The sequence below is a fragment of the Gymnoscopelus microlampas genome, assembly GCF_963454915.1.
Source record: "Gymnoscopelus microlampas genome assembly, chromosome: 15".
In the NCBI taxonomy this organism is placed as follows: domain Eukaryota; kingdom Metazoa; phylum Chordata; class Actinopteri; order Myctophiformes; family Myctophidae; genus Gymnoscopelus; species Gymnoscopelus microlampas.
The window spans coordinates 48,432,984-48,445,483 of record NC_139952.1 but is presented as its reverse complement, the minus strand read 5'-3'; the positions used below and the strand labels follow the sequence as shown (position 1 = coordinate 48,445,483).

Below are 12,500 nucleotides of genomic sequence, written 5' to 3'. Positions count from 1 at the left end.
CAGCCCTCTGGGGGCTCGCGCTTGAACATGTAGGTGTTGTTGGGTTTGGGCGACGAGGCGAACTTGGGCAGAGGTGAGCTGCTTCCACTGTCTGTGTGTCAGAGAGAGAAAGAGTTTATCAGAGAGAGAGAGAGAGGGTTTATGAGAGAGAGAGACAGGGTTTATCAGAGAGAGAGACAGGGTTACCCAGCACATTATCAGAGAGAGATAGACAGGGTCTCTCAGTCTCTATTTAATGGAAAATCAAGGTTACTCTAAGGAAAATTAGAAGAACTCCATCTCCATGACACATTTCATTTAAACAAAAATAAGCACTTTATTTAGGAATAAGGAAGGTAGGAGGAACACTAGATATATTGAACTGTATTTTCCTGTGCTTTTTTACAAACTGCTAATAAAGTATTCAATCATACTGTGTACATCCAAACAATGCAGATTCAGCATCATGGACAGCAGCACCCACATTTCCCAAAGTAGTGTGTGCGGCTGTCATTCCCAAAACACAAGCTTATAACCACTTCATTAAGATCCAACGAAAATCAGGTGGTTGAGTTTTACCGTAAATGACAGTGTATTCGTGTATGTCTGTCGACTTGGGTTGGTGGCCCCACCTCACAGTGAGCACTGTGGTGGGAGGACCCACCCAGCCTGTGTCCCCCCACCTCGCGGTGGTCGCGAGGTGGGGGGGACTGGACAGATTTTTTTTTCCTTCGACTGGACTGAATCATAGGGTCTTTTAATTAAACAGGCACCGGCACCGCTACCAGGAGCCCGAGTTGAAAATATTTTAGCTCTCGGCGGGCAGAGGAAAGCGGGCATGCACATGCGCGTGCATGTGAATTGATCATTCAAAATATGCTCCTCATTGACTTAAAATGTACAGTAAAACAGCTCTCAAAGTCACTCTTTTAGCACGTCAACAAACACAAACAAATCTGATTCAGACAATATAGAACATCACCAAACCCAGTACTGTTTGTTTTTTAAATAAAAATGTTAACTTCCTGTTGATTTGATCCACGGATCCAGTCCGGGTTTTCTTCTTTGGCTGGGTGTAATGTGGGTGATGGCTGGGTGCATGTGGGTGTAATGTGGGTGTATGTGGGTGCATGCGGTACCTTTGTCCCGGTCGTAGAGCAGGTCCTCTGTGGAGTAGGGGCTGCCGTCGTGTGAGCCCTGTGGGCAGGCGGGGGAGGGACAGGGCGACAGGCTGGAGCAGCTGCTGGAGCGTCCCGGTGCTGAGGGGGTCTGTGTGTCCACGCTCTGTGTGCTGCTGCTACGATGCTGGGGCCGGAAGGGAGCCCGCCGGCCGTCTGGGACCTCCAGGGCCTACGGAGAGGAGAGCCACACACACACACACACACACACACACACACACACACACACACACACACACACACACAGCAGAGGTCGCGTTAGTCCGATAATTGACGGTTTTGACCGTTTTTTTATGACAAAGACCGGAAAAAATAAATCTCTCCGGAGATCCTGACCGGTTGACAATGACACGGCAGTTCATTAATTATCACTGCTAATCAGGCACATTTCAAATCCTCTGCTTTGTAAGCTCTCTCTCTCTCTCTTGCACGCGTGCACTCCCTCGCTCTTTCTTTCTCTCTCTCTTAACAGAGTGTGTGTGTTTCTGGGAGAGAGAGAGAGCGAAAGAGAGAAAGAAAGAAAGAGTGTGTCACACGCTGTTAAGTTACACCTATTTCCTGTTAATAATAACCAGTGTAAAATGTGCTGCATTGGGAGGTAAATGGGAGACACTTTATTGTGAAGAGCGGAAGAAGAGAGTTGTTGTTGCTGCTGCGTAGTTGTTGCAATATATTATAACTCTGTTGTCTGCACGACAGTCAGACAGAGACCGCGGTCCGGTTAGATTATATAAAGTTGTGTATTTAACAGTCACACACAAGTTGTCTCATTACTAGAGTTAGAATATGTCACAGACACTAGGCTATTGCAAGGGCACATGTGAGTAAAGTTGGCAAGTTGCCCTACTGCAGTTTAACAACAATGCATTGCAAGTTGAAGATGAAACATCCAACACAGATGCGTAAATACTCTTCAGATCAGCTATAGGCTACTGCAACTGTGGCATCCAGATGAAACACGACGTTAATCATGAAGGTGAACCTATGTTTAACTGTATGAGGGGGACACGTTAAAACGTTACCACTTTGAACTGAATAGCTCTATGAGGAGACGACAAGATTCTCACAACTCATCAACTTTCCCACGGCTGTCCCAACTAGACGCACGGACGGCATCCACTGCCTAACTATACAGTAGCTATAACCTCCTGTGAGTGAGTAGTGGTCTATAATTTATTGCCCTAACAGGTCAGCTGAGCCACCATGTTATGAAGGATTAATCTGAAATGCCCATTTTTGTGCAGTGCCCTTTGATTAGAAAATGCGTTCAAACGCAATTGATTATTGAGAAACCATTACGCACGCAGAGACGCAGCATGCGCAAATGGTAATGTAGGTAATTAATGTATTTAGTGCAAGATGACCCTGCTATATAAAATTTGAATAAATTGTAATATTATTACTTTTTGTTTGTTTCCATTCCTATTATTCCCTTGTAATTGTATTTATCCGCTGCCTTTGCCAGCTATTAATTTTCTTTAATTTGTTCCCAGTATGGTTCAGCCCCCCCGGACCCCCGGACCCCCGTACGCACCTTCAGCTCCTCCTTCTCCCCGTTGTCTCTGATGAAGACCTTCTCCAGCTCGTGGTTGATGCCCTCCATGCTGCTGGGAACCCGCGAGATGGAGGGCTTTGGCACCGTGATGTTGGACAGCGGCATCTGGGCCGACTTAGACATGGAAACCTGCTGTAAAGCAGAGACACAACATGAGTTAGTATTCAGTGGTGGGAAAAGTACTCATTTTCTTTTTACTTAAGTAAAAGTATCAATACTGCAATGTAGAGATACTCTGTTACAAGTAAAAGTCAAACATTTACTTGAGTAAAAGAACGAAAGTATTGTTATCAAAATGCACTTAAAGTACCAAAAGTAAAAAGTATTCATTATGCAGAATGTCCCATTTCACAAGTTTTCAAATGTATGAAGTGTTGAAAAACCTTTTGAAAACAGTAGATCTACAAGCTCACAATGCGTTACATCGCGAGCTTGTAGATCGGCTATTTTCCAATAGTATACAGGACTGAAATGTATCTAGGGCTTAAGTGGTTAATCTATGTTTTGTAATAATAATCAAAATCTACAGCCAAAAATAGCCGATCTACAAGCTCACAGTGTGACACATTGTGAGCTTGTAGATCTTCATTCAGTCACACATCCAACCAGCTTTGAACCGAGCAGAATGGACCTTCTGTTCCAGAGATAACGGCCACTTTGCCGATTTTCGATTGTGTTTTGGCCATTGTCACCCGTTTTTTCGCCGTCCGATAAGGAAGGTGGGGCGGCGACAAACTAGATACCTGAGTAAAGTTCACTTTGAGCTGGATCCAACACATACAGTACACTGCCTTACCGTTAGGGCCACTAGGGCATTGGTTCTCAAAGTGGGGTCCGGGGACCCCCAGGGGTACTTGAGGGGGTCCCCAACTAAATGATAGACAGGAACCAAATGGACCCTTATGGGTCTGTAACTCTGAGTGTACAAATGGAACCAAATGGACCCTAACGGGTCCATTTGGTTCCATTTGTACACTCTCAGAGTTAAATTAACATTGATTTTACAATATGAATTGGGGTCCCAGAGATATAAATGCCATTAAATGGGGGTCCGTAGCCTCTAATGCATGTCAAACTGGGGGTCCTTGAAATTAAAATGGTTGAGAATCGCTGCTAGAGCCGTAAAAAACCTTCTCTTATGGGGGTCCCTGGCTTATCTTTTCAAATGGGGGTCCGCGGGCTGATAAGTGTCAATTTGGGGGTCCTTGACATGAAAAAGTTTGAGAACCACTGCACTAGGGGCAGTTGAAATTATTTTTTTGTGAGTAATAGATTTAAAAAAAAAATCGTCCTGACTAATTAGCATAGATTTTGGGCCGGGCCCGAAAACGTCGGGTCGGGTCGGGTCGGGTTCGGCCAGCATTTGAGAACTCTAACCTGAATGTGGTTCACACTGGAGGAGAAGTTGTTGTTGTTGTTGTTTGTGGTGGTGGTGTTGTAGGTGAGGGGTCCGTACTGCAGGGGGGACAGACGCTCCTTGTTGTCCTTACTGTGACGTCCTCCCTGCTTGCTGCGCTGCAGCTGCTGCCTGAGCCTGGAGATCTGCTGGAGAGAGAGAGAGAGAGAGAGACATCATGTTACTATAATGATACATCATACCAGGAGCCTGGAGATCTGCTGGAGAGAGACAACACACGTGTTGCTTAATTACTAAGGACTCTGTCAGGCTCTGTTTTGGCACAACCAAATATAAATTAGGCCTGTGTGTGTGTGTGTGTGTGTGTGTGTGTGTGTGTGTGTGTGTGTGTGTGTGTGTGTGTGTGTGTGTGTGTGTGTGTGTGTGTGTGTGTGTGTGTGTGTGTGTGTGTGTGTGTGTGTGTGTGTGTGTGTGTGTTCAATTCTAGTGTACGCATTACAAATACCCACAAATGGAAATAAAGCACTTGAATTTGATCAGCTGGGTTTGCTGTGTCCTAGTCTAACCACTGGGTGTCACTGTTCCCTAAGGTGTTGTATGGTGTACTTCCTGTAGTAGTCCATGTGGAGGGCAAAGAAGAAACAGCCACTAACTCACTGTTCCATAGTCCAATAATCTATGTGGGGGTCCTTGACATGAACATGTTTGAGAAACCACTGAACTAAGATGGCAGTAACATCATACAGGGTCAATTAGGACTAGTATTAGTATTATTATATTGTAGACACATGCATGGTATTGAATGGCACTCTGACTCCTCTCTTCTTGTATCACTTCTTGGCCTCTCTGTTGCTTGTTTTTATTTTTCAAAAATAGCAGATCTACAAGCTCGTAGCGCAGCACTCGCCACCCCACTTTGAGAATGAATGGCCTAAGTTGTAATTGTAAATGGGAAAGTGTTTTGGAGTTATGCTGGAGAGAAGTCAATATAAACATGTGAACACAAACATGTTCAGACATAATCCCTTCCTGTTCATGTAATCTCAATCTGGTTTATAGACCAATCTATAGACATTTAGCAGAGACTCTCATCCAGAGTGACTTACAATAAGCTAGATAAACACATACTGTACATCAAATACTCAGTAAGCTAGGAACCTATAGCATCTGTCTAAACAATATACAATCAAAATAATGATCTGAAACTATAGGATACCAGGTAAACACTGAACCTATAGCATCTGTTTAAATAACACGCTAACAGCTAAACTGCATTTTTAACATTGTGGTCAAGAAAACAATATTTAATGTAATGGAACATGTTCCTTATTGTTTCCATTACTGCCTCTAGGGGGCATAGTTTTTCCTTATTATTTTCATTACTGCCTCTAGGGGGCATAGTTCTTCCTTTTTCCTTTAAGTTTAGTACCTCCCTGTCTTCAGGGGGCGCTGTTTGTGTTGTGGAGCTGCAGTATACATGTGCTGAAGAAGGTGACCAGACTTCCTTTTCCCCTTGTAAACAACAAGAGAGATTGTTTGTGAGTGTTGTCAGTAATCTTTAGCCATCAGTTGTTTCTACCCCTTTGAGTGGCAAAATAAGTAAGTAGGCATATCATCCATTATTGTGACTACTTAATTTAGGAAGAATTGTGACTTATGTTAAACCTGTATGTGTTCTTTATTGCCATGAATGGCACTGCAGTGTACTGGTGAAATTGAGGCTTCTTAACTGCAAATGCTTACCTGTTTGTGTTACCTGTAACAAGCTGTTTGTATTTTATGTTAATTTGTGCTTTTCTGTATTTTGTGTTTCAGTTTTACACTTTTTTTGTAATAAACCAGTCCATATTCAACAACTGCCTGTTCCTTGGAGGAAATATTACAAAGGAGAGTTTAACTGGCTGTGAAAGCCCAATAAGGACATTGGGTGTAACAGTACAGTAAAATTATTAGCCCTCTGCGAGGGACATCAAGCAACTTTTGGACACTGACAAGAGAGCCAGTAACACTTGAGTGGCTAGTGAAATTAGCACTCTGCGAGCACTCTTCTTCACCAGCCTTATCCAGTCAACATAATGGAGACATCACAGGCACGGAAGAAAGACAATGAGGACGCCAAGTTATCCTCCGCTCACTCAAAGTCCTCAGGAAAGCTGACTGTTGCATCATCAGCACGATCTACCAGATCATCTGCATCAACCAGAGCCAGCATGGCAGCAGCACGAGCACTGGCCGAAGCACAGGCCGCTAAAGTAAGAGCAGTCTATGCTTACAAAGAAATTAACATTAAGATGGAGATGGCCCGCATAGAAGCCAATGCGTATATGGAGATGGCCCGCATAGAAGCCAATGCAAATATCAAAAAGGCCCGCTTAGATTCAACTATTGAAGCACTTCAACTCCATAAAGAAGCTGATGCTACCATGGCCAAAGCAGAGGTATTGGAGTCTGCTGCTGCTCAGCTTGAACTTGCAGAGCCAAGTGAAGAGTTGGAGTGTTTACCCATACAAGCAAACCCAGTGCAGAAAGGAGACATGTCCCCTCAACGTGATTCCATCACCCACGGGTCCCCTCAACGTGATGGCATCATCCACAGGTCCCCTCGACGTGATGACATCATTCACAGGTCCCCTCAACGTGATGACATCATCCACAGGTCCCCTCGACGTGATGACATCATTCACAGGTCCCCTCAACGTGATGACATCACCCACAGGTCCCCTAAACGTGATGACATCACCGACAGGTTCTCTCAACGTGATGACATCACCCACAGGTCCCCTCAACGTGATGACATCATTCACAGGTCCCCTCAACGTGATGAGATCACCCACAGGTCCCCTCACCATGATGACATCACCGGTACGCCTGATGACATCACCGGTACGCCTGCTCACCATGATGACATCACCGGTACGCCTGATGACATCACCGGTACGCCTGCTCAACATGATGACATCACCGGTACGCCTGATGACATCACCGGTACGCCTGCTCATCATGATAATAACATCACCGACACGCCTGCTCAGCGTGATGACATCACCCATAGGTCCATTCAGCATGCTGACATCACCCATCAGCAAAGTCACCAGGAAAAAGACTGTAACGTCACCATCAAGTGTGTGGAGGGTGACAGTGAAAGGCACGTGACAGCTCTTCACCCTGGCCCACCACAACAGACACCCAATTCCCCCTCTTCCCTTCAAGAGCATGGCGGAAAGGAGGCAAGCTCTTCACAAGAAGAAATACTCACTCCTGCCCCCACACAAGGGACACAGCAGTTCCAGAGACTCAAGGATGCTCTGTCTTACCCGGACCAGATCGAGGTCCAAATCAAGGACTTGGTGTATGTGAACACACCGGGTCAGATCCACCACATCACCCTGCATGACACGTCAGACCAGAACATTATCTTCAATACCAGAGTGCCCGCCCAGCATCAAACCCAGCTACCAGCCCCTGCATCCCCCACTGCTGCTGATACCACAACCAGCACACCGACAGTTCTAACTTCGGCCCTGACTCCCAGCAGCCAGGGTAATCCTACTGTCCCACCTTACACCTTCCCATGCTTGCTGCCCCCTCCAGCTCCACCCCCATTGAAGAGCCAGCCAGTAGTGTTCAGACGGTTACACCATGCCATGACACTACGTGTCAAGACTACTAAGACTTTCTCCAAACCCATTCCATAGTGTCTTCTTCTCAGAACTTGTGTTGTGAAAATGTTATTGTGGCATTTTTCAATATGCCAAGGCGGGGAGTGTAATGGAACATGTTCCTTATTGTTTCCATTACTGCCTCTAGGGGGCATAGTTTTTCCTTATTATTTTCATTACTGCCTCTAGGGGGCATAGTTCTTCCTTTTTCCTTTAAGTTTAGTACCTCCCTGTCTTCAGGGGGCGCTGTTTGTGTTGTGGAGCTGCAGTATACATGTGCTGAAGAAGGTGACCAGACTTCCTTTTCCCCTTGTAAACAACAAGAGAGATTGTTTGTGAGTGTTGTCAGTAATCTTTAGCCATCAGTTGTTTCTACCCCTTTGAGTGGCAAAATAAGTAAGTAGGCATATCATCCATTATTGTGACTACTTAATTTAGGAAGAATTGTGACTTATGTTAAACCTGTATGTGTTCTTTATTGCCATGAATGGCACTGCAGTGTACTGGTGAAATTGAGGCTTCTTAACTGCAAATGCTTACCTGTTTGTGTTACCTGTAACAAGCTGTTTGTATTTTATGTTAATTTGTGCTTTTCTGTATTTTGTGTTTCAGTTTTACACTTTTTTGTAATAAACCAGTCCATATTCAACAACTGCCTGTTCCTTGGAGGAAATATTACAAAGGAGAGTTTAACTGGCTGTGAAAGCCCAATAAGGACATTGGGTGTAACAGTACATTTAATTTTTAACAAATTAACAAAAGCATGAGAGTGCATGTTGGTCATAATTAGGTCAGTTGCTGGCATTAATTGATCAGAAGGTGGCTGTCTATTAGCCCTTTACATCTGTAATGATATACAGTACAGTGGGTGTGAGACTAGGACTGTCACAATCACAATTGTCACAATTAATTGTCACTCAAACAATTGCAATTAACAATTTAATTGTGTGCTTGGCCATTGAACATTGGAACATATGGAGCCTTTTAGGCTTTGTAAAATAAAAAAAATGCACAGGACAGATATGAAATGGCAGAACTACAAGCTTACTATGCGTCACAAAGTGACACGTAAGCTTGTAGATCTGCAATTTCTTCTTTTTTTTAATATTTGAAAATGTGTGAAAATCTTTCAACATGGAAACGATTATGCAAAAATAATTGCGATTAGACGACACACCCCAGACAGACAGACAGACAGACAGACAGGCAGACAGGCAGCTGTCTCTGGTTCACCGTGGAATGAGGGGAAGTGAGACAGGATGAGAGAGAGACGGGCAGATAGAAACTGACAGAGAGGGGTGTGTGTGTGTGTGTGTGTGTGTGTGTGTGTGTGTGTGTGTGTGTGTGTGTGTGTGTGTGTGTGTGTGTGTGTGTGTGTGTGTGTGTGTGTGTCGCAGGATACCACTCCTCTACTGTGTCCCAGTGGCCCAAGAACATGTCCATACATGTCCCCCACTGTGTGTGTGTGTGTGTGTGTGTGTGTGTGTGTGTGTGTGTTAATAATTGTTAGTGGAGTGAACAAAATAAAATATGGACAAACTCATGTAAAAGTACATTACAGTCATTTAGCAGACGCTTTTATCCAAAGAGACTTACAATAAGTGTATTCAACATAGATAAGGAACGAGAACTACTAATCACCAGAAGTCTGAAGTGCATTTTCTGCAAAAACAAGCAGCCAAGAGTATACCTAGCGCTAAGGTCAAAGTAATATATCAGCTACTTACTTTTTTAAACAGATGAGACAAAATAGCAAAATCAAGGGTTAGGGTTAGATTTAAAGTATACGCCAACATTGTACAGTACTTGAGTAAATGTACTTTAGCTACTTGCTACCACTGGGTGTGAGCAGGACTGTTACTGGAACCAGTGGATCCAGAACATGTCCATGCATGTCCATCCCTGTCCATCCATACATGTCCATCCCTGTCCATCCATACATGTCCATACATGTCCCCCCAGTCACTGTGCTGTGTGACGCACACAACCTGCACCTTGCACCCCAAGTCTGCTCATTATAACACATTCTATACTGGAAGGCTTACTGTGTCATTTTAGATCTTTAGCTTTAACCATTATTTTATACTTCGGGCTGTTCAAACATAGCAGATCTACAAGCTGAGCATTAGGAGCTTTGCTTCCTAATGTTGTGGTTCTACAATATGTTCATGTCAACCCCAGATTAATATGTATTTTTCGACGGACCCCCCCCCCCATCACCATACAATATTTGTGTTGTTAAAAGGTTTCTGAAATATTCAAAATATTTCATACTTTCTTTCAAGATGTTTTGAAAATAGCAGATCTACAAGCTTGTAGATCTGCAAGTGTGTGTGTTCAAGGTTCAACTTTATTGTCAACAATACCATTTACAAGTAAAAGGCACGTGGAATTCATTGTGCGCTAAAAACCAACACAGCAGCTACAGTGTCAGGAATACCAGGTTCAAAACTCAATGTCAAAGTGGTGTGTGTGTGTGTGTGTGTGTGTGTGTGTGTGTGTGTGTGTGTGTGTGTGTGTGTGTGTGTGTGTGTGTGTGTGTGTGTGTGTGTGTGTGTGTGTGTGTGTGTGTGTGTGTGTGTGTGTGTTTCTCTTGGGCTTGTTGTTCTCTCTACAAACTCCGGTAACACTGCACCTTGCACCCAGGGGACTCCCCTCTTTCTTTGGTGTTTGGCCCAGGTGGGCGTGGTTATATGTCTTAACCCAGCGGTTCCCAAACCTTTTTTTTGGTCGTGACCCAAAAGAGAAATGTGATTTCTTACCGGGACCCAAACTTGTGAGTTGTTGTGAGCTTGTAGATCTGCTATTTTTTTAAATGTATTTTTTAATAGAATTTAGTTTTTTTTTTATGAATAATTGTGAGAAAAATAAAATACATTGAAAATCTTTGGAAATATATATATATATATCTTTTATGAGAAGTAAAAAAAGCGATATTTGCTTGCGAGTAAAAACCCACTGTGACTCGCAAGTGCCTTAACCTGACCTCAAATAAACCACACCCACCTGGGGGGCGAAACATCTGGGAAAGAGAGAGAGTCCAGCCCGTTGCACCCAGCCCTGTTGTGTCCTGTTCTCTCCAGAGTGTCTTTACTATAGCAACACAACAGCAGGTCAAACAAACACTTATCAAAGACAGCTCTGTATCCACCGGCTGACACACGAGCTGCTGTCTTTACACAGTGGAACCTGTTGATGCTAAACCTGTAAGCTTTGGTTTCACCGTTCACTCCTCACTTCTCAGCCTACGTCACGTTACATCCTGTATTAGCTATTCAAAAATAGCAGATGGCTATTCAAAAATAGCAGATATACAAGCTCATAGCGCGGCACCGAGTGCCGCGCTATGAGCTTGTAGATCTGCTATTTTTTGAAAAATCGTGAAAATGTGTGCAAATCTTTGAATATATATATTTTTAAAGCAAACATTTTTAACTCAAATCTTTGCTTCTGGGGGGTCCCTGGAACAACATATTTTGAGATGGGGGTCGGCGGCCAAATTGGTGGTCCTTGACATGAAAAGGTTTGAGCACCACTGATATAGAAACATACGTTTTTGAGAATACGGTTGGGATTTAGGAGACATGTAGAATCGGCATCATTAATGGGTTAATTAAAGAATTGTTATTTTGATCAACGTTTGCCAGTTATCTCTCCTATTGGTACCAACATCAATACAGCATGGATGGAATTGTGGACACAATCCTATCCAACGATGACAACATGTTCTAAGTCTGAGAGGCTAAATCTCTTCAAACCCTTGATATGGAAACCACTGATCTATGAGATCTGTGTCTGCAGCCCTGTGTGTGTGTGTGTGTGTGTGTGTGTGTGTGTGTGTGTGTGTGTGTGTGTGTGTGTGTGTGTGTGTGTGTGTGTGTGTGTGTGTGTGTGTGTGTGTGTGTGTGTGTGTGTGTGTGTGTGTGTGTGTGTGGTTATTGTTCCATGTCTTCCTGCAGCACAGAGAGGGTTCAGCCACAGCGTCAGAAGGCGAGGCCCATAAATTGCGGGCGGCTTAATGGCCGTCGCAGAGAGAGAGAGAGAGAGAGAGAGAGAGAGAGAGAGAGAGAGAGAGAGAGAGAGAGAGAGACACAGAGAGACAGAGAGAGAGAGAGAGAGAGAGAGAGAGAGAGAGAGAGAGAGAGAGAGAGAGAGAGAGAGAGAGAGAGAGAGAGAGGAAGTGGGTGGTTATGGAGGCAGATAGCAGTGTTATCTGCCACCTCCCTGCAGGAGCAGCACACCGCCAGGGTGGAGCTGAGAGAGAGAGATAAGGAGGAAGAGGAAGAGGAGGAGGAAGAGGAGGAGGAGGAAGAGGAGGAGGAGGAAGAGGAGGAGGCCGCGGCCAGGGTGCAGCCTTCTGTCTGAATTCATTCTACTATGCTGCTACCAGAATGTGGAATGTCATACAGACAGCCACCAGTGTGACTCCCGTCCCTCCCCTCCTTCAAAACCTCCATAAAAGATCACCTGTCTGCAACATGAAACTGAACTAGACAAGTCTTCTAGCTTGTTAAAGAAATTACCCCCCACAGTTTTTCTGTAAATATAAAGACATACTAGAAATTAGGGGTAGAAAATATAATCGATTCAGCAATTAATTGCGATTCGGACATGAATCGATTATAATAAAATATATATTTTTTTTAAAAATCGATATATTTTTGTTATAAGACAGTATTATTTTACAAAAAAGGACTTGTTTATTTTCTTGTTGGTTTTCTGCAATTGTTGATGTTGGCAAATATAACCTTCCAGCTGACAGTGACACATCT

The 12,500-nt window shown here is 43.9% G+C and overlaps 1 protein-coding gene across 1 annotated transcript in view; it reads right to left on the bottom strand.

The window, feature by feature from the left end:
* LOC311061830 (glucocorticoid-induced transcript 1 protein-like) overlaps positions 1-12,500 on the bottom strand; it is a gene marked incomplete at both ends in the record, with an annotated part of 16,511 nt that overhangs the window by 3,234 nt on the left and 777 nt on the right. The window contains 4 exons of the mRNA XM_084080527.1: positions 1-91; positions 1,119-1,329; positions 2,692-2,844; positions 4,090-4,257. The exon at positions 1-91 is cut by the window's left edge and continues 30 nt beyond it. Of these exons, the coding sequence (XP_083936653.1) occupies positions 1-91; positions 1,119-1,329; positions 2,692-2,844; positions 4,090-4,257 (623 nt within the window). The remainder of the gene's footprint in view (positions 92-1,118; positions 1,330-2,691; positions 2,845-4,089; positions 4,258-12,500) is intronic.